The 21,319-nt window shown below is 36.7% G+C and overlaps 1 protein-coding gene across 1 annotated transcript; it reads right to left on the bottom strand.

Annotated features, from left to right (window-relative positions):
* Positions 1 to 2,165: 2,165 nt before the first annotated feature.
* On the bottom strand, positions 2,166 to 12,580 carry LOC146158977 (uncharacterized). The gene is made up of 8 exons (XM_083384815.1): positions 11,066 to 12,580; positions 10,205 to 10,357; positions 8,892 to 9,073; positions 7,179 to 7,361; positions 6,509 to 6,676; positions 5,105 to 5,371; positions 4,276 to 4,432; positions 2,166 to 3,097 (listed from the first exon to the last, which is right to left on the bottom strand). Exons 1-8 carry the CDS (start codon positions 11,689 to 11,691, stop codon positions 2,998 to 3,000), a joined length of 1,836 nt encoding a protein of 611 aa, XP_083240941.1. The 5' UTR covers positions 11,692 to 12,580; the 3' UTR covers positions 2,166 to 2,997.
* Between the last annotated feature and the right edge of the window lie 8,739 nt (positions 12,581 to 21,319).

Here is a 21,319-nt window from a genome sequence, read left to right as displayed (position 1 = left end):
AAGGTACCGAGGTTGTATACTGTATCTTTTTAATACCTAGCGGTACGCACTGACCCATACATCGCCTTTTTTGCTGCTATTTTTTGTCTTTTTTGCTTTCTTTTTATGTTTTATCGCTTTTCTTCACTTGATTTTTACCCTGATTATGGCATGAGTTATTGCTGAAACGGCTGTAAATTGCGAAAAGTCGATTTTATCGAATATTATGGCTTAGATATTTTTATTTAAATTACTAAAAAAAACGTGTATTGTGTTCCAAAGCATATCAAAAATCTTATTCGTTTTATGTAAAAACTCTCCGCAGTATTTGTTTTTAACTTAAAACTATATTTTACTTTCATTAATTAACACGAAATTTAAGATTGGCCTAATTTTTCTGGGTTCGCAAATTGATCAACTTTAAACCAACGTAAATATTTACGTACGCTATGTACGGATCTGTAATGTAGCTTGATAATGAATTGCAAAGCCCAAAAGGTCGAGGCAATCGACAGCATCTTGATTAGGACGTTTCGATACGAGCTTGTATCATCCTCAGTTAACATCAGTTAAAGCTCGTATCGAAACGTCTTAATCAAGATGATGTCGATCTACTCGACCTTTTTTTGGCAATTCATTGTCAAGCTACATAAAAGATGCATAGTGTACCTAAATATCTACCTTGATTTAAAGCTTTATTAAATCGCGAAACTAAGTGGACAATTCCATCAATTTATCTAATTTAACCACAAATTGTAAATTGAGCTAAGATGAAAGATCAACTTGATTTGCAGTTGACATTAAACATTTACGTTGGTTTAAAACCTTATCAAATCACAAAACTCAGTGGACAATCCTATCTACTTATCAAATTTTAAAACAGATTGCGGTACAACTTGATCGAGCTATAGACAACCATTAACCTATGGCCGTGTTGCTAAAGCTTTAGCTCCTATAGCTCTAGGTTGAAGTTTACCTTTGTTTGTAGCTGAATTTTAAACCTTGTTGAAACACTTTAACAGACATGAATCTCAACAACGGCATTTACCTCGCACTGGGGATTCTATGCATCCTTGCCTGGATAAAAAGAGGATCGTCATCACAAAAAACAGACGAGAAAGGCACAAAAACGGAATAGTGATGAGCGGCCAAACATATGATGATTGATTGTTCCCTATCACCTTTCATTACTCGGAATTTTTGTGTATTTTTTTATTACTTGGAGTTATTGTTACCTCATAACGAAATATGTTACGTCATATTAAAGATTTTTGTCCCCCTCTCCACACACCCGCCCCTACAACATTAGTCCGCTATAAAAAAGCCAATTGCTTCTGATGGTCGCGACCAAATGTATAGTTGGGCCAGGCTTAAGTTATAGTAAATAGTTAGCTATGACACTTTTTTGTGATTTAAGTTGTTTAAAACCTCGATTCGTATTCCGCCTTAGAAATCCTCGAGGACGTGTGACTGTGGGGTTTGGAATTTTTATTTATATTTTACCCTACTGTTGTAACATCACAATATACACGTATCCGGTGTTCATTGAGGTGTGAACAAGAGGCTAGCCGAAGTAATCGTGTGTTTGTGAGATTTATGAATATTGATTCAACGAGCAATATCAACTGAGTGAAGTGACTCTCAAAGACAGGTATTTTAGCGGCCTGCTCTTTGAAGTGCGTTGTGACAAGGGACGTGTAAGAGACTTAGGCAGCCGTCGGCTCGCCTTAATAGCCAGCGCCTTTTTTCTTGTAACTACAGCTCCTAATGGCTAAAGCAGCGGTTCCCAAACCTTTCTAAAAGTTTCGCCTGGCGGACCCGTTGATAATTTTGATATTTGGTGGCCCTATAAAAAAAATTCAAGGGTCAGTTTACCCATGTTTTTTGTAGAACACTATAGTGCAGTCATTTTTCTAGTGTAACAACTTTTTCACTAAACTAATTCGAATTATTCGCTGATAGCAGGTAGTACAGCATAATTGATGCTTTATTATGTCAAGAGACATTATCGAACACGCTGTGTGATCGAATAATAGAGCATATAGCTAAAGTGACCTATATTCTTCTTTATATGTTTCAGTCTTGAAACTAATTAAATCAATCACAAATCTTATTTGCTTTTTTGTATTGACGATAGTGACAACCAGCCTTGAAAGTGGTCCAGGGACAAGTTTTAAATGAAAACCGTCAGTAAAGGTCTTTCGTGGCAATTCAGCTTATCCTGTAAACTCATTTTTATATGTCAGATGTAAATCAAGCCAATTATTAAATTATAGGTGTGGTGAATCATTTCGTATTGCTTGGGTCACAATAGACCCTTTAATCCTTAAAATATTACAAGTCGACCGTATATATGAAACTTCATGTTAATAGTATTGCTGCTTTATCTCATCTCTGAATATTTTAAATCTAAACTGCTAATTCATGCTTTTACAACTGAATGTGTTGGATTGTTAAAAATTATATTGTGCGAAAAAGGGGGTTAGTAGGTTAAAAAAGAACCAAGAATTGTAAAGCTACCGTAATGTTTTTATTGTTAAAAATAGTTCGGCAATTACACTGTTTGTAAAGATTACATTTGCAACGTGGTTTTTAACATTATTGTCGTTTTGCAAAAGTTTGATTAACACTGTTCGTAGCCGATATATTCGATTATATATTAATTAGTAAAACAAGCGAGGTTCTGCGATAAGTAACTTATTTTATTACTGGCTTACATGGAAAGGTTAAAAGGTTTTACATTCCCAAATAAGAAGCCGAAAAATTCCAAGCTCAAATTATTGGAACTTTAACTTTAAATACGCAGGTTATTCTGTCCAAAAGACTCAAGTCAGGTTAAGTAATTGACCTAGTCATTACAACACTAGCGCCTACCGCGGTTAGGCAGAAATGTCGACCCCCACTGACATTCGCTCGGCTATATACAACGTTCAGAAAAATAAGCACGACAAGAAAAACATTTAGAGAGATCGCCTATTCGGCAGAGGCCGGGTTTCGCCAGTTGCCACGTTCTAGTGATCACATGACCTGGCAACCGACGAAGCAACAGCAAGGCTTGACAGGTTGAAGAGTAGACGAACTTTCCATGTTGGTGAGAGCGTTTGGCCGGTAAGTGACCCTGCACATAAATGATTCCTTGGCCATTATGCTCCAAGTAGGGGTAAATTTTTCTTAAGTTGTTGTCAGTGTTTTAAACAACTCAATTTGAAACAACTTAAGTTCCAGTAAAATCATTTGCAAATAACTTGTAAATGAATAGAGGGATATTCGAAGCGTTCAAAATGCTATCTACTTCTGTATGAGCTTTGATATTCTTATTACGTCTTACTACCCCCTCCAGCCATTATGCTACAAACGAGTATATACTTCGAGTCATTTTTAACAAATAACAATTCAAATCCCAATCTTCTGTACGTTCTTTGCTATTCTTAGTACGCTTGACTACAACATTCAACCATGCTTCAAAATCGTAATTATCAAAATTAAGTCCCAGTTCAGCTCTTTGCCATAGCAAACCGAGTCCCAGTCATGATAGCATTAAAATTGCTAAAGCACTTAAAATTAATTACCCGATTGTAATTTAATTACCCGATTGTCTTTGACATAAACAGACATCAACCAAACTGTTTTACGTGTAAAAAATTGTAAATACCCAATTTTCTCGCAAATGCATTAAATTCAGCAGTAAATTAAAACAAAACACAAAACGCAACATGATAGAAAGCAAATTGTTTTATGTACAAAACTTAAGATAAATACCCGAATTTTATAATAAAAAAGGACCAATGAAAGTATTTAAAAACGGTAAATTAAGTGCACTCAAGTCAAGTCAATTCTGTCAAAAGGACTTAAGTCAAGTCAAGTCATTTGTGCAAAAGACTTAAGTCAAGTCAAGTCATTTAACCAAAAGACTAAAGTCAAGTCAATTCATTTGGCCAAAAGACTCAAGTCAAGTCAAGTTATTTAAAAACAGTGACTTAAGTACACTCAAGTGAAGTCATTTTGTCAAAAGACTGAAGTAAAATCAGGTCATTTTGTCCAAAGACTTAAGTTAAATCAAGTCATTTAACCAAAAGGCTTAAGTCAAGTCAAGTAATTTTGTCGAAAGATTTAAGTCAAGTCAAGTTATTTAAAAACAGTGACTTAAGTGCTCTTAAGTCAAGTCATTTTGTCAGAAGACCGAAGTAAAGTCAGGTCATTTTGTCGAAAGACTTAAGTCAAGTAAAGTTATTTGAAAACAGTGACTTAAGTGTACTTAAGTAAGTACAACACTGTTGTCTGGTGCCGAGTATTAACCTGAACACGGTGAGTCGGTAATCCATGGCGCTCCTCGTGATTTTTGACGAGTAATCCTCCTTGTTGTAGCTGCGTTCAATCAGGGGATTTCCCACGTGACGCTGCTGACCCGTCCACGCCTCAACGCTGTCGGTTTCTATGCCGATGACGTCAGCCCCTTAAAACGGCACGTGACGATTGTTACGAAGTGTTTATAGTTTATAGAAATTCAATCTAAATCACTCAAAAGAGTCCTTTGAGCAGACTTGGACAACTAGATAATTCTAGTTTTCTAATTCTATGCATTAGAGCGAAAAGCAACTAATTCCAATTCTAATCTAACTTGTGAATTGCTTGTATGCTTAAATTCTAATTCTTTCTAATTTAATTTTTTTACCAAAAATGCTGTTTTGTTTTACGGCATTTATGTCTCTGAGTCGTAACAAATAATTTGAATTAATACTTATTGGTCGGAACGACTTGTAAGATACTTTGAAAGACTCAGAAGCATAGGCCATTCTAAAACGTGTAAAAAGTAGCATACAAGTATTTACATTTCAAATTCTTACAAGAATAAATTGCGATCAAACTAAATTTACTACACCGAAAGCCATTGCAAATTCAGTGAGTCTGCAATGGCTTTCGTTGTACTAATCATACGTAAGCCGTAATCGTTGGTCAAAAATAAGCTTCAAAGGAGCTAGATCAGTTGTAAACACACATATGTGTGTGCATGTTTCATTGAATAAACTAAATTCCTTGTGAATAACGGTTAGCAAATTGCTAATCTCTCCTTTGGTTTGGGCTCATCATTGCCCATCAATCAATAATAATTCAAAACAGCGCTTACCAGTCTGTGCCACCCAGTGGTCGATCCGTTTGGTCGTGTCGCTGGTGGTGGCGAAGATGGGCTTCTGAGCTCCGCAACATCCCGATGTGGTTAGCTGCTCGGGGGCGAAGGTCCTCACCTCTAGCATCTCCTTCACGTGGGGCCGGACGGGGGCGCGGGGAAGCACCCGGACCCAGAGGCGCAGCACCCTCAGTGTGTTCCACTTGACGCTGTGGTGCGGCCACTCGTACGACATGTGAGTCGACTTTACGTGGCCCTTCATGGCGTCTGAGGATAAAAGCGAAGAAAATATGTCCATCGTGGGCCAACTACTTGAATAGGCAAGTTATGAAGGTTCAACTGAAAATCCACTGGAAATTGTGATTCTCAAAGTTGTTGAGTTTTGGTAATTTACTTGTTTTCACATATTTATTTAGATGTTAAACGTAATAAGAATATCAAAGCCCCTACAGAAGTAGGTATCAACATAAAGTTGTTAAAAATGAATAAAGAGTTAGGCTACTCGAAACGTTCAAAATGATAGCTACTTCTGTATGGGCTTTGATATTCTTATTACGTCTAACATCTAAATAAATATATGAAAACAAGTAAATTACCAAAACTCAACAACTTTGAGAATCACAATTTAACGTCTTACTACAACCTCCAACAATTAAATGCTTTAATTATGCTTTTTATATGTTGTTTTAGAAAATCATAATCAATTGTTGCCGTTTTCTCGTAATCTCGGGGGGGGCATAGTTTTCAACAATACACGCGCTGTGACGTCACTATAGACACCGCGTCACATCGCCAATCGCGAAATAAAAAAATAAAAAAGTTTTCAATATGATAAAAAAATTGAGAAACATCTATAAAGCCTTGTACAACTGGTTATATACTCAATTCAAAGCACTAAAAAATTTATTTAAAGTGCGATGCTATTTCAATAATTACAGATTTGCATATTTCATGGAATAATATTACCTGTGGGCATTTATTATCGCAATTGAGTTTACATATGAAAATAAAATTATTTTGCGACTCTCATCGGGAAAAAGCATATAAATTAAAAAGTAAACACATCAAAATTAGGATTTAGAAAAAAAGTAATTTTTAAAACTTTAGCAAACTGGACGGAAAACAACATACAACAATTCATCCCATACGGCAACTAAAAGTTCACCTAAAATAATAAAAATGTACAATTGACTATCTATACAGCATTGTTCAGCAGAAAAAAATGAATATATAACTGGCGAATGATTTATTTTCTAAGATGTTGACATTTATAATATTTCCTTGAACCAAGTCAGATCATTTCTAACAAGTTCTAACGTGGGTATATTTGCACTAAATTCTTCAAAATGCTTGTCCAAGTCGTAGACACACTTCGATTCTTTACTGTTCGAAAAGCAAACTCACCCAAATATTTAAGTTTAAACGGAACTTCGATCAGTTCTGACGACACAATCTCCACGTGCTTGTTCTTTTCGAACCAGCGGTTGGCCTTGGCAGCGACGGCGCTGATTGGTTGAAACTCGAGAACGGACGGGGGATAGGTCACTGGGTGAGGCACGAAGTCCTGACATACTGGACAACAATATACGATGACGTATAGCTAAAAGTATGCAATGACATAACCGAAGCTTCCCAATGTAAGATACACATACATTACAGTGCGTTTAATAACAACAGTAATCTAGACCCTCGGAAGGTGCTTTTTAACCAACGGTTAGCCCGCGACTTCCGTATAGTACATGGAAAAGCCATCGCAGAGTCGTCGATTCAGTCGTTCATTGATGCAAGCAGAGCAGGCCAGAAAAACAACTAGCCTGCAGTGCTTTCCACGTTTGTTTTTATGATCAAGTCTATAAAACACTAGTATATATATGTAGTTTAAATTCTGAAAAACTCGCAACCATAAAAGTTGAGTGGGCTTGCCTTTATCCCCGCCTGACGCTTCTTGATGAGTGCTTTTTTATTCTCTTTCGTCTTTCTATTATGTCGTTTAAGCGGTATCAATAAAATAAAGCTTTGGTTTGCCAGTCGTACAAAAATCTACCAACACCGTATCTCCCTATTTTACGCTTACCCAACTTAGGGTGTTCGTGCGGTTCTTGCTGATTGGTTTTCAAGTAGAAGATCCTAACAAAGGTGAAATTCCACTTCCCGGCTTTGTCGATGCTGGTGTGGCTTGTATCCACCTCCAGGTTTTCCTGGGTTCGATACACCGTCTTATAGTTGGCAGCAAGGCTCTCAATCGAGATGATGTCGCCTGGAAAAATTGGATATTCATGTCAAAGCGTTGGGAAATAAAGCTAAAGGTTTTGCAGAAGAAGGCAGTGTTGTAAGTCATTTTTAAAATCCATAAGTACTAGTCAAGTCACGGGGTCTTATTAAAGTCTTTTTGTTTTAAAACAAGTCAAGTCACAATCCAAATCATCAGTTGCCCAAGTCACGTCCCAGTCAAGTCATGATTATTAGCGATAATTCAACCAAAAGATACCCAAAAAACATCATATAGCAATCAAATTGTTTTATGTGCAAACATTGAGAAAATATCTGACTTGGATTTTAGTATTATGTCTAATCAAGTCATTTGAAAAGAATGACTTAAGAACACTTAAGTCATGTCATTGACTTAAGTCATTACAGCACTGGTAGGCGCATAAACATGTACAAAATACAGTATCAGTTTTCAGAATTCGAAATATAAGAAGTACTTGTTCAGAACCCGTATTTTTGTTATGTAAATTGGAGGTTTAAGATTTTTAAATACATTAAGGACAACAAACTAAAAAAACGACGTTACAACTAGTTTTCAACACTAGCAGAAATGTTATGTAGCCTTCGGAAAAGCTCACCAAAACCAGTCAGCCTAATCAGAATTACATTTCAAGCAATGTCAGGCTACATCAGTGGTTCTCAAACTGGGGTTCGCGAGACAATTTTGCTGGGATCGCAAAGCACCTAAAAAAAATCAACACGTCGCTTCTGAAGAAGATAGTTTTTTGTGCAATAAAATTTTCAGGCAACTTACTTTTCCAAACCAAGCTGATAAGATGTTCATTCACGTGATTGCACGTTTTAAGCAGTATTGTGCATTGTGACGTCATAATGTTGCGTTGTGCTAGTAAGAATTACGTTTTTACACCTTGCTGCGCTGACACTGTGAGCTGTCCGGTCACGGTTTTAAAACTGTTCGTGTTTGCTTCACTCAAATAAAGTGATTCGTTAGAGGTTTACATAGCTGAGCATATAGCAAAGAAACAAGTGCACCCGTCCCATTGAAACCATTAAAAACAACGTGTTGTTTTGTGTTTATTTGTGTATATAAGGGGACCGTGAGCAATTAAAAGAATTGCTGGGGGACCGTTGCGTAATTTTTTTTTAAGTTTGAGAACCACTGGGCTACATAAAGGCACGTGGTATGCCATATATTGCGTTCCGTTATTGTACGACTCCGGAAGGGCTGGATCACAGAATCCTCTTTGGTTTTATAAACGCGCAGTATCTTCCATTTTACAGCAAGTTTTATAACAATTAGAGTAGACCTGGGCAACTTTAGTTTATTTAAGCTTTTTAAAATCGATTATGATTAAAATTAGAGCATTTCAGTTTTTCAAATTAGATTAAAATTAGAAGTGCCGAATTAACGAATTTCAACTACGTTACATTGTGAGTGCTAATTTTCATGTATTGTAGTATTTAGCCTAAGCTTTATATAGAGTTATAGTTTTTTAATCCCAAGCCGATACGCCACGTATAACATTTGATTCTATGACGTTGCAAAACGTTTGGTGACCTTTCAGCGGCGATCGCTGCAAACTCTCGTTTATCCGAGTCAACGTTTGTGGGAATTCCTCGAAGAACGGGGAGTCCCCCTCTTTGTAACGATGCCCCTCGTTCTTGTACTTGGGAAGAAAGTTCTGGTAGGCGAGCTCGACAGCGCCGCAGGTGGTCTCGGATTCCAGGTAGAACCACAGGCTGAAAAACAGTTAGGTGAAAACAAGTCAAAAGAAGGTGGAGTACATGGTGCGACTTTGTCTTTTAAAGGTAATTCGTAAGGTGATACCAGATAAATATTTTAGCAAATTCTTGTTACTTTAAAATTTATGTCTTTATACATTGTTTAGACCAGTGGTTAGTATGGCCTACGGCAAATTATTTGGCCCGTGACCACTTTTGCAAACTGCCCCAATTTTGTGGCTATTTTTAATAGGCGTCATTGTAAAAAAAAACTTTTACGCTTTGCTCAAATGTCCTTTGACTTTGAAATAGATTTGTGGTTTGAGTTAGTCTTGCTAGCCCAAAGGCGCCTATAGCTCATGTTAACAGTTTAAGGGGATTTTTTGGCTGATGCAATCCGTCATTTGAGATGCAACAAACGAGAGTATACCAGATATATCACGAAAAACTTTTCAAGGGTTTTTTATGCAGATGCAATCTGTCGCGAAGCAAGAAAAAACTGCGTTCAGTTTGTTAAAATGAACAAAATGTTTAAAGACATGAAGCCTTGATCACACGATCATTAGGCCAGCATTACTCGATACAATGGCATTTGTTATATTGATTTGGACAAATTACTTGTGAAGGCTTTTGATACTACTGATGTACAGATACCACGTCAAAACGTCTTAGCGAAAAAAATACATACGGTACAATTATCCTCTTTAGCGGTTATGTACTTCATGTTGTCTTCATATTGAAAACATTTGTAAACATTTGCGTTAAACGCGAAAACTAAAAAAACAAGATATGTTCCGAAAATAAATTTTCGACCCATATAATTAGGCTCTTAAAACGAGCTAAACCCTTTTGGTTTTGGCCAACATTGATCTGGTCGACCACAGAAAGATCCTCATCAACGACGTCGCCGCGGCTCAGACCTGCTACGCTAAAGGTGGGTAAAGATATAATATTGAAATCAACAGAGATAAGCTAGTCATACTAACCTCATTATTGCATCACGTCTCTATTGCGCGCAGTTCGAGCGTTCGACATTTCGCCGATTTTATCACAATACTATATGACTATGGTAAATTTATGAAACCCCGTGTATTGAGTTCAAAAAATAATCGACTTTTAAGTTACATTAAAGTGAAAAACAAATCAAACCGGAGTCCGTTGACGTATGATCTGTCGTGTGACGTAGTAGATTCAGGGTTGATCCGATGCGAATGATCAAGTCGATGACGTAACGTTTCACAGCCGACTAGCTTCACGCATGACTGGTCAGCGAGCCACTGGTTTGATTGGTTCACGCAATCTCTGTAAGTCGCAAATGCGTAATTTAAAAGCTGATAAAACGTGTAAGGAAACACAGTACACGTAAATTCTGAATTGGGTCTGCCTCGTTTTAAAAGGGACTCTTAAAAAAAGCATAATAACGGAATAACTAAACCTGTTGTGGTGGAGGGAAAAGTCTATCCAGTGTGAATACCAACAGACCGAAAAACGTAAACTATTTTAAATAAACGGAAAAGGACTAAATATTAGCAATGCCAGAAGTACACCGGATGCCTTTAGAAAACCTGACCGAAATCACTCGACCTGATTAGGATAATCGTGCTTGCAGGAGTATCTTAAAAGTTAAAAAAAAATGCCATGTGGTAAGGCTAGAACTCACGACCTCCGACCAAACCGAGGGCGGACTGTTGCTCACAGCGCAAATTACAAAACCTTCTTCATCGAAGGCCTTAGACCAGTGTTTCTTAACCTTTTTTACGAGGCGACCGGAATACTAATCGTAAATATAACAACAGCGACCTGATTATGCTCACTGAACTTTATTTTAACACATCTACAACAAGAACAACAACGTGCTAAACCCTGACTTGTACTCGCGCTTGCAAAAAACACAGCCTGTCACTTGCAATGTATAATATGGAGCATCAAAGGCCTCAGCTCCAACTCAATTTTCTACTTTAAGAACAATCACCACATCAAAACAACATCAACAACGTGCAAGTTCCTTACTTAAAGCTCCTGAACTCTCGCTTGCCGCACTTTCCCTTGACGCTGCTGGGCAGGAAATCAACATGCTGGAGTCGTCGGTCGCCCATTGCAACCTGCTGGGGTCCGCAGCTTGTTGTCCGCAGCAAAGTCGAGTAGACCGAAGTCGAGAGGTTGGCGTTCGGCGTGCTACAGTTGGGCTGCGGGGATCCGCTGCGCTGTGACGTAACACTGGACGCGCCCGGCCGCGCCACGGTGCCGTAAGGCGTGACGTCACCGTAGTATTTCGTCAGAGTGTCCTGGTTCAGCTCGCGGTACTCGGAAGGCTCGCCGAGCGCCGACGAAGGGATCGTGAAGGAGATTGCGTCGAGCGAGCTCGGTGACGTGGCTCTGACGTCGGACGCCGACGACTGACGTCCCGATGTGACGTCATCCGGGAGGACCATGAGCCGGTTGTAGGTTCGCTCCTGGTCGTGGGTTTGCATTAAGGTCACTTGTAAGTCGCTCGACCCCCCGTGCGTTGTCTCGTACGCCTGAATGTCGCCGATCTGCGGCGACTGTTCGTCATCAGTTGATGACGTGGTTGTTGTTGTGGTGGTGGTCGTTTGTTGGATGGCGATCACCTTCGGAACGGTTTCCTGCTGCTCCATTGTGAGACAGTAAAGTGTTTTGCTAGCCGCCTAACACACTCAGATTAAATCTATCTAAAAAACGTTTAAACTAAAACTATACATTGTGAGCGACATTTACCTATAAAATTACTTTTATGCCCAACCTGGAACTTGTTACTTTATATACACTAAGTTTTTATATGCAGATAAATCATGTGGCACTATATAAAGACAAATTGTATTTAATCCTCGATAAGCTTTCGCACGACCAGGCTTCCTCAGGTCAAACTGTATTTTTCACACAACTTTTCTTTGGTTTTATTCCATTCACGTTTTTTGGCATTTGTGGTTTCTGGTACGGTACTTTTTGAAACGTATTTCGTTTTCCGCAGTTTGAATGGTCATGCAATAACATGCTGAATTGAATTAATCGCAAAACATAAATGACGCTGTTTATGCTTGTTACAGCTTTCAGGTTAAGTGTAATCAACAAAGTGTCACCAGCTCTGACTACTTAGGCCCCTGACTTTTGTCAAATAAGTAATTTGCTGGTTACCGTCCTCTTCGCGGAATATTTACCTTTGTAAAATACTATGAAATTTTGGTGGTTTCAAAATACAATATCTAGAAGTCTTGCCTTGTCTCTGCTACTGCCATACTACAATCGGTAATGAGCACTTAACGTCCAAGACTTGACTCTTATCTGCCACTAATCGCGGCCCCTGGTTATTTTTAAACAAACCCAGATAACACCGCGTTGACTTTTGTAATGTTATTTGGACATCTCTATAGGCGATGACGCGTTATGCCAACTGTAGGATAACAATAGAACAACATGAGGTACAAATCAAGGTGAACCAACATGTAACTGACACTAGAGCGTTTAAAATATCAAGACAGTATGCCCAGAAGTTTCTCAACATAGAAAGACAAATCATAGTCCAGGAAATTCAATACAATGTAAATCGTATCTGTCCCAAATTGCGTTGTTCCTAGAAAACCACTTTATATTCCCAGACATTGCGTTACTCTGCCTTCTGTCATTGACCGCTGTGACGTAATATTCCTATTGTGATATATTATCGTGCGACCAGTTGACCTGAAGTAACCTGTTGTTTTGACGTGACTTTGTGGCAAGGCGTGGCGACCGTGGCGTGTTATTCTACAATCTACGTAAACTACGCTAAGTTGAACATCTGCTGTTTTTGCTGTGCCAGTTTTAGGTTTGCCATCACCGGCAAGCAACTTTAGGATATTTGACCTAAAAGTTTGCTACAGTATCCGTCAGTTTTTAACTTAGTAATTGTACTATTGGCTTTTAATTGATACTGGTGTCATATTTGAAGAATATGTTATATCTCATTCAAGCAGATATGTCTGATTGTAATTTATTGCGACCTTGTATAACTAACATTACTAAATGTAGTAGATCGAAGGGGTGAAAGCAGAATAATATTCTTACCGGGACGCCGTTCCGGACCATTTCGTCTTACTATCACCACTAGAAAAACAAAAAACTACATTTTAGATACACTTGTCCTAAACTAACGGTATAGTTGTGAAGTTTACTAAATAACTGGCCATTATTTGAAGAAATGTCGTTTTAGTTTTCAACATAAACATGAAGTCTTTTAATCCTGTGTTAGTTCCAATAAGGAATGCTGCCTATTTCACACCAATTATCATATTCGATTTATTCATACTAGAAAGCGTTTTAGATTTCTAACTAAATCCTCAAAACAGGCAAAACTAAAATCAATAATCCAAAAACTATTTCACATTAATTATTATATTCGATTTCTTCGTAGCAAGCGATTTGACATCTAAATAAATTCAAACAAACTTAGGCAAAACTAAAATCAATATAATCCAAAATATATTGGTGATTTTTTACATTAAACGTAATTCGACCTAACTTTGGCCGCCATTACTCGAACTAAAACTAAATTGTTTGCCGATTTAATCCCAGCTGTCACTTTTCATCAGACAGCTGCTTATCAACCACTAACAACGCCACGTGACCAACTTCAACTGCACGTCACAACTACGCACTATGACCTCATAGACCTAGGGGAGATCAGGAATCTTTGGCGTTTGTTTACCAGCATTTTCGTTCAATTCATCTAGCACAGTGCTTCTCAACGTTTTCCATTTCGAACTGAAATAGTTAATGCGACACAACACATCTAATTGCTATACGTCTTTGTTACATTGTTGCATAAAGGTTACGTAATGATTATGCAATAATTTCCCGATCTAATAGAAAACTGCAACATTACAAAATGCTTCGCGATCCACCTAAAATAGACCCATTGGTTGGGAAGCGTATTTATTGAGAAAGTATATTTATTTTCACACAAAGAAGTATATTTATTTTCACACAACTTTTTTATTCGATTTTTAAGAAGAACAATGCCTTAATAAATCTATTTGTACTAAATCCATCATCAGTTGTTTCATTTGGGATTTGAACAAAATTTCTGAACGCAATAAAAAGACGACAGTCTACAAAAAGCCACAATAATATTTTTAGGTAAAAAGAGTTCACTTTAAAGGTATTCATTTTTAATTTTTTATTATTTGGTAACCTAAAATTGTTCAAGGAGATTACGATTTAAAAGAGATTCTTTGCTTGTCTTTATCGACGGTTGTTCTCATGTTTGACTTATCTTGAAACCTTATTTTTCTATCTGGTAGTGAATATAACTACCGTTAATGGTCAATTTTAAAGATAAACCATAAATATATCAAGCAGTTTAAATTGGCCCACCCTAACTGTTAGGTCAGTCAAACTTTTTTGTTGCGACAAGAAAGGGTACAGGATTAGGGCTGGGGTCACGCAATTTTTTAGAATGACGTCACAAATTTACGCCACACACACTATCTTTTAAAATTTAGCTAAGTCACGCGGCCCACAATTACATGATTAAACTATTAAAAATAATGGTTAAAAGGGCCACATTTGGGCCGCGGCCCACAGTTTACCGACCACTGTGTTAGGTTAACCAAGTTTAATCCAATTTTGCAGGATATAGGCATATGCTTGCACTAACAGTGTTGCAAACATTGTTGGCCAAAACCGTCTTAATCGCTATGGGACGTTTCAATTTGTCAACGCAATCCTGAGGAAAAGTTCCACTGTTTTTTACAACGGATCATAACATTACAATCAACTCGAATTGAAACGGTTAATATGTTTACCAAATATTATTAAAAAAAAAAAAAAAAAAAAAAAAAACAACAACAACAACAACACGTTTAACATTCGAAAAACAACAACTAAAATGTCGTTTATCTCAAACAAAAGTATTTCTAGTGTTCACTGATTCGACATGCCAGTGGTTATTTACTTTTTGACACTTGAGGACAGACACAAATACAAAACTTCTTTAACGGACCGGTAACCAGAATTTCAAAAGCACGATTCTTTACTCAAACAAATCATTACTAAACTAATTTATTGCAAGAGTGCCATTAACTGCTCGAGGTGTTTTTGTGTCCAAAAACCCATAAAGGGGCTATGTACTTTAAGAGTTGGTTAAATTTGCGCTAAACGCGAAAAATGTATGCTTTTACGCACATTTACGCAAAGTTAACACAAAAAACATAAAGAAAACTTTTTGGTGGACGGACAGAAACTTGTCAGATAGGCACCGGTCCTCCAACCGGCGGTTAAGAATCACTGAGAAATGCTCCAACACAAGCATGTAAAGCATCAATTTTAGATGACGTCTAAATATATAACGTCACCGCCCTTAAAACCGAGTTGGTTTAGTGTTTCGAGTTTTCGGCCTTTCATGACGGCGGTCACAAAGCGCTGTTTGTTTGGGGGAATTCCCGATATGAGTTGGATAAACGTCTTCAGATGACGTATGTGATCGGTCAGGCGGAACGCGGTTCGATAGGGCAAGGTTCCCAGGTTCGCCTGAAAATATTGTAAAAGAATAAAAAATAGGATCTTACATAAGTCGATTGATACCCATGAGACAGAAACACTAATGTTGTGTAGTCAGCTTTTAATAAAATATTTGCAGTAAGTTTCTTGAATTTTCAGACGATAAATGATTATACACTAAAAAAAACACCTATCTAATAAACAGTTTTTTTGATCATATTACTACATCACTTTTTCAGCACGGAGGGAAACTTTTAACAATTTATTGTATTTATTTTTTTAAATTTATATCTGTGTAAAAAGTTGATAGAATAAATGCGGCTTTCCCGTTTATTTTAGGAGTAATGTTATGGGCTTACCAAGCACGAATTTCAATGGCGTCAATGTTTAGTAAAACTGAAGATAAAGCTAACTTTAGATAAAAGGCAAGAACAAACTTTAGTTATTGCCAATGTCATAGCCCACGATACATGTAAAAAAATAACGAGAAATATTTACTTCCAAGTTTAAATGAATAGTGGTGTTTAGGAAAGCGCCTTTAATTAAATATCACAAAATGATCAATTGATTTAGTTTGGTCGTAATTTTGCCTTGACGAAATTAATTTATAATATTACTTTGCGGTAAAACAAAACTATTTATGTTGTACGTTTAACAGATAATATAACATTAATATATATTTGCACAACTTACGATAAATGTAACTTTTTCGGTTTGGTTTTTCGATGTTCTGGAAAGTTGATCGTCCCTCGTTGTGCTTTTATCAATTGCTTCCGAGTAACATAAGAGGGAAAAAGTAAGAAACATTTATATGATGCAGATAGTATACCAGCAAGTAAAGTTTAAATTAAAAAAAAAAAATATTAAAAATGCCAAGAGATAGAAATATTTTACTTTAAACGGTTTATATATTTATAAGGTCATGTTAACATTTAGCGCAACACGGTATGTGTAACACATCAAAACCGAATGACGTTAAATATTTTCTTATAACGTCACATCTAACCTTTAAACTTGCGGGGCGTTGACGTTAGTTCTCCAATGTCATCCGCATGATCAAGGTCAAATACTTCCTCACTGATAAGATCGTCAATTTCGTGCGCGTGCGTAGAAGTGGAACCGTCCCAACCGGAACTGTAACCACTGCTCAGACTGCAACTGCAAAAGAACAATTTTTCGAAATAAATATCTTTAAATATCTTGTACCTTAACGAAACATCAATGATTAAATTATCATAATTTAGTAAACAAACCCTTGTTGACAAAGGTATACTTTAAGGCAAGTTATATTTGTAATGGGACTTTTCAAAACTTTAATGGTTTTACAAATATTTTTTCAATTACGAAGAATGGTAAGTCAGAAAACTCCAAATTTACAAGGTAGTAGACATTAACCGAAGATGATACAATTTCCTATCGAAACATCTTATTTAAGATGATGTAGTTCTACTCGGCTTTGCAATTCATTATCCAGCTACATTACAAGTCCGTGCGTAATGCACCCAGGAACAAGATACTTGTCAATTTGGATACTTATCTGCAGCATTTAAATCTACCAATCACATAGAAACGTAGCAAGTGGGTAGCAAATTTCAGAGTAGCAATTTTTCGTAGTATACAATGTTAATAGCTTATTAAATGCCAACCTTAGTTTGGATATTTCTTTGCTTTTACCCGCTGTGTTGGTCTTATCAAGCTTAATCATGTCATTTCTTTCTTTTGCGAAATCGTTCAGTTTCTATAAAACACAATCAACACGTCAATAAAATGTATCAGCAAAAATTTATAGCTTTTTTACCGTTTTGTGATTTCTTTTTGTGTCAGTACGATGCTTTTGTTGCGTAGCTCCGTTTTCCAGAAACTTTTCTTCTTTTGTCGCATTTCGGTCATCAGATTTGAGCAGATATTTATATTTTACTATAACGTTCCGACGCCCGCTTTCACCAAATGCTTCGCCGTCGTTTGAGACCAAGGGAACCGGTTTTAAAGCACATCTCTTTTCTTGCAACGTATTGCTGCTGTGGAACACTTTGCCACCGAATTTATCGGAACTTCCATCAAAAAGATTTTCTTCAAACAGTTGCTGGTGTACGTCAGAGACTGCGACACTCAGAGCCCGACTTAAACTCACTTTTTGCTCTTCGGGCGCGTTTTTGATGGCCATTTGCAACGCTCTCGGTATAGCTTCATCTTTTAAGCTTGTTTCTGTTTCGAAATTTACACTCGACACTCCGCTATCGACTGAACAAGAGCTGACCTTGCGATTTAAAAGGTTTGAATCCGGCATGTTGTTAACGCGTTTGTCTTCGTAACAATGCCCACTGTCTTTTGAAACACGCCAGGTGATCACTCTGCCGGCTTGATCCTCAAACTTGCTGAGGTAGTACTTGTACTTGACCAGCAGGGCATTGTTCGGCAACGGACGACGGCTTTGTGGCGTAATAATGTCCAACGCCATGACGCTTTCAGACGTTTTATTGCTCATGGTAACTTCTCCCGACAGGTTTTCCGGCAATAAACTACGAACAACTGACGGCAGTTAAGTTTTTACGAGAACCAAAATACAGTTGCAGTAAGGTGAGAAAATGTTTCCTAAAAATCAATTTGATTTATAATGCCCTGTCGAATATATTTCTCAAAATGTGTACTTCATTTTGTATTTAAATACAAATTTCGTATTTAAATACAATCCCATTAAACATATAGGTCAGATAATTATAGACTTAAATTACATTTTTGAATTTATCTTCAATAATCTGTGACATTGTCAGTATAAAAAGAAGTGAAGAAAAAACAATTAACCCACAAATTAAATTAATGCCATGCAAAATACGAAACACTTCAGATAAAATTTCATTTTTGAATACGTAAAAATATTTACAAAAATGGTATGGCTTATATTTTCAAGTAACGTGTTAAACTTTATCGCATGGACGACATAATGTAAAATAACGGTGATGTAATGGTTGAAATACCTAAAAACATTCAACACTGCACCGCTCGCGCTCGTCTATAACATAAATATTACGTATTTTTACTAGTTAAATAAACTTAGATTTAAACCTTGCATATGTACCAAGAGTAAGTTATTAAATTCGACTCTAACACAACATTCGCTGCCTATATATTAACTTCCAAATAACTAGCCTCCAGGCTGATAGGTTAAGCCCAATGCAATCGTGAACCGCGCAATGCATTTTCTCATGCACAAAAATATGCGGAGCACCGCCTCCGCAAAACAGATTGTGATCTCAACAAACGAGCAAGACCCTCGGGGGAAAGTCGGCGCTAAATACCTCAGACCAAGAAAAGGTTGATTGTTAATGCTTAGCGCGGCCTTAATACGCGCTAGGGACAGGATCTAATCTCATACAAGGCTTGCTTGAACTTTAACCTTTTTAGCCTTTTTTATTTGCTAATGTACAAAAACGTTAGAAAGAAGAATTGGGACAAATAAACAAAATCAACACTTAATCCAGTGTGTTTTAACCTTTTATGAGCAACCAAACATATATTTATTAAAATAAATTTTCAGAACACCAAACGAAAGTTTATAATAATGTATTAAAATGAACAACAACAAAAACAATTATATTTTTTTTCAGTTTCTTTAAGTGCGATATCTGGGCCTCTTAGGATGTCAACAAAATTAAAATGTGGACTGTAATGTACTTATGCAACAAAAGGCTAACCAAATTACATTCATATTTTTTTTAAACAGACTTACGCCCATTGTGTGAAACCTTTGATTTTCGACCGGTTTCCATGAAAAAAAAGTCAAATTTATAAGTTTCTTAATGTTTCGAAAAACCTAACAATATTTTAATAGTGTTCCGCGGAATACCAGATGAAAATCATTGATCTTAGCAAATACAAGACTTGCTTATATTTTATCCTTGATTGCCTTTTTATTTGGTAATGTACCAAAACGTTTGAAACAAGAATTCGGACAATCCAATAATGTTAATTCGTATGCTCCGAATGGCCGGAAAACTAGTGGAGCGACATCGTAGGCGTTATGTGGAAAACATCGGTAAAGTTGTTAAGTATAGTGGAATATAAATCTTAATGCTATCGATAATAAAGCAAACGCGTTTATGCGTTATTGAAAAAATAAACTAATTCTTACTTAAAATCGTGTATTGAAGATATTTCGTTATATCCCAATGTTAGTATATTGTGCAAAATATCTTAAACCTCATATTGCAATCACAGCCTTCTTAAGTCCCATTTTTCACTGAAGGTATTTAATTGGTTACCGGATCAATTTTCTTGGCGTTCCGTAGTTCAGGAAGCGTATGGACATGCGCAATTTATTTTCATAGCATTGGATGGTTTCAGTGGTAACAACTCAAGCAGGTTGTTGTAGCTGATGCCCTCGGGCCATTGTTCAATCATAAACACGTCACCGTGTGAGGTGCCATTGTCACGAAACAGAACGTTTTGGTAAAAGTTGTAGGAAGTGTTTGTGTAATGAGACACGCGTATTGACTAATAATGGTTAACACTTCTCTTATGTACATTGTCAGAGCTGCTAATGCGTGTTGTTTCAAAGGTTTGTACACTTAGTAAAATGTAGTATTTTTGTGATGATTGAAAGGTGCTGACTTTGAACTTGTGAAAAGCACAGCTACTGCTTAGTTTGCTCTTTTAAAACTAAATATTCATGGAAAGTTAGATCGGTCAATAACATTATTTAGCAGTGTAATATACGGAAGTTTGTTTAATGACAAAACATTTAATATATATCATAAATATAAAGGATTTATATGCGATAAAAATAAAATTGATCTGTTCAAAGCAATGTTGTTGTATGTTGATATAGCCACATGTGGCACGCATAAAATAATCGATTTTATATGCGATTATTTGTGTTGTTGCTATGATTTAAATACGAGCTTATTGTGTACGTTTTCCAAGCTGTAAGCACAACAGATGACTTTATAAAAGGTAATGAGTGAGTACGTTTGCACATCCGTGCCCAATCGGTACAAAATCAACGCACAACGTTAAATAAAAAGTGCAAAGTATAGAACAGTGCTATTCAGAAACGTGTAATTTCTATGCGCAAACGAGCAAAGAATATTTTTATGAGACGTTTAATTAAATTGGCTGGTTTAAAGTCTTTAATTAATATAAGATATGGTGTAAAAAAGCTTAGTTAGCTTCAGTTCTTAATAGGGATGACCGATAATATCGAACCGGAACCAATACCCAAACCACGTGGCGGTATCAGTAGTCTTCCGATACTAGGTATGTATCGGTGCCGATCTGATACCAAATACCTATAGCAATTTAAGCGATTGTTTGCGACACAACGCAGCGATACAACCTTGAAAGGTAGCCTACCATATCAATTAAATCAATTACTAAATATAGTAGGTTGAAACTGGATGTAACTAAAAAACTTATAGTAGGTTGAAACTGGATGTAACTGAAAACTCTTTGAATAAAGCAAATTTTGACCTAAAAATTTAAATTAATAAAAAAAAACTAAAAATATCCTTTGAATGCTTTATTTAAATTATTTTGCTTGTTTAAGCTTAGTAATGACTTAGGATCAAGACGCTGTACTTTCCGTCCAAAATATCGGGTATTGGTACCGGCATATAATATAAAAAAGTATCGAACTTTCCTAGTTCTTAACCTACTATATTCTGATAAATATTTCTTTCAAGGTAGACTCGATGCGTTTTATCGAAAACCATTGGTAAAATTCCTATGGTAATTTGGTTATCAAAGTTAATCATCAAACAGGAACCCTATAGATCG

Source organism: Ascidiella aspersa, chromosome 3 (genome assembly GCF_963924565.1).
Source record: "Ascidiella aspersa chromosome 3, kaAscAspe10.2, whole genome shotgun sequence".
NCBI classification, from domain to species: domain Eukaryota; kingdom Metazoa; phylum Chordata; class Ascidiacea; order Phlebobranchia; family Ascidiidae; genus Ascidiella; species Ascidiella aspersa.
The sequence above is the reverse complement of the archived record's forward strand: the minus strand, read 5'-3'. Positions and strand labels throughout refer to the sequence as shown.

Excerpts from the sequence above, each read along its gene's own strand:
- LOC146158977 (XM_083384815.1), bottom strand. The coding sequence starts at position 11,691 with ATGGAGCAGCAGGAAACCGTTCCGAAGGTGATCGCCATCCAACAAACG. Across the intron at positions 9,074-10,204 it reads TCATACGTCAACGGACTCCG|CCTGTGGTTCTACCTGGAAT; the intron begins GTTTGATTTGTT and ends ACTGTTTTTCAG. Across the intron at positions 3,098-4,275 it reads TACCGACTCACCGTGTTCAG|GGTCACTTACCGGCCAAACG; the intron begins GTTAATACTCGG and ends ATTTATGTGCAG.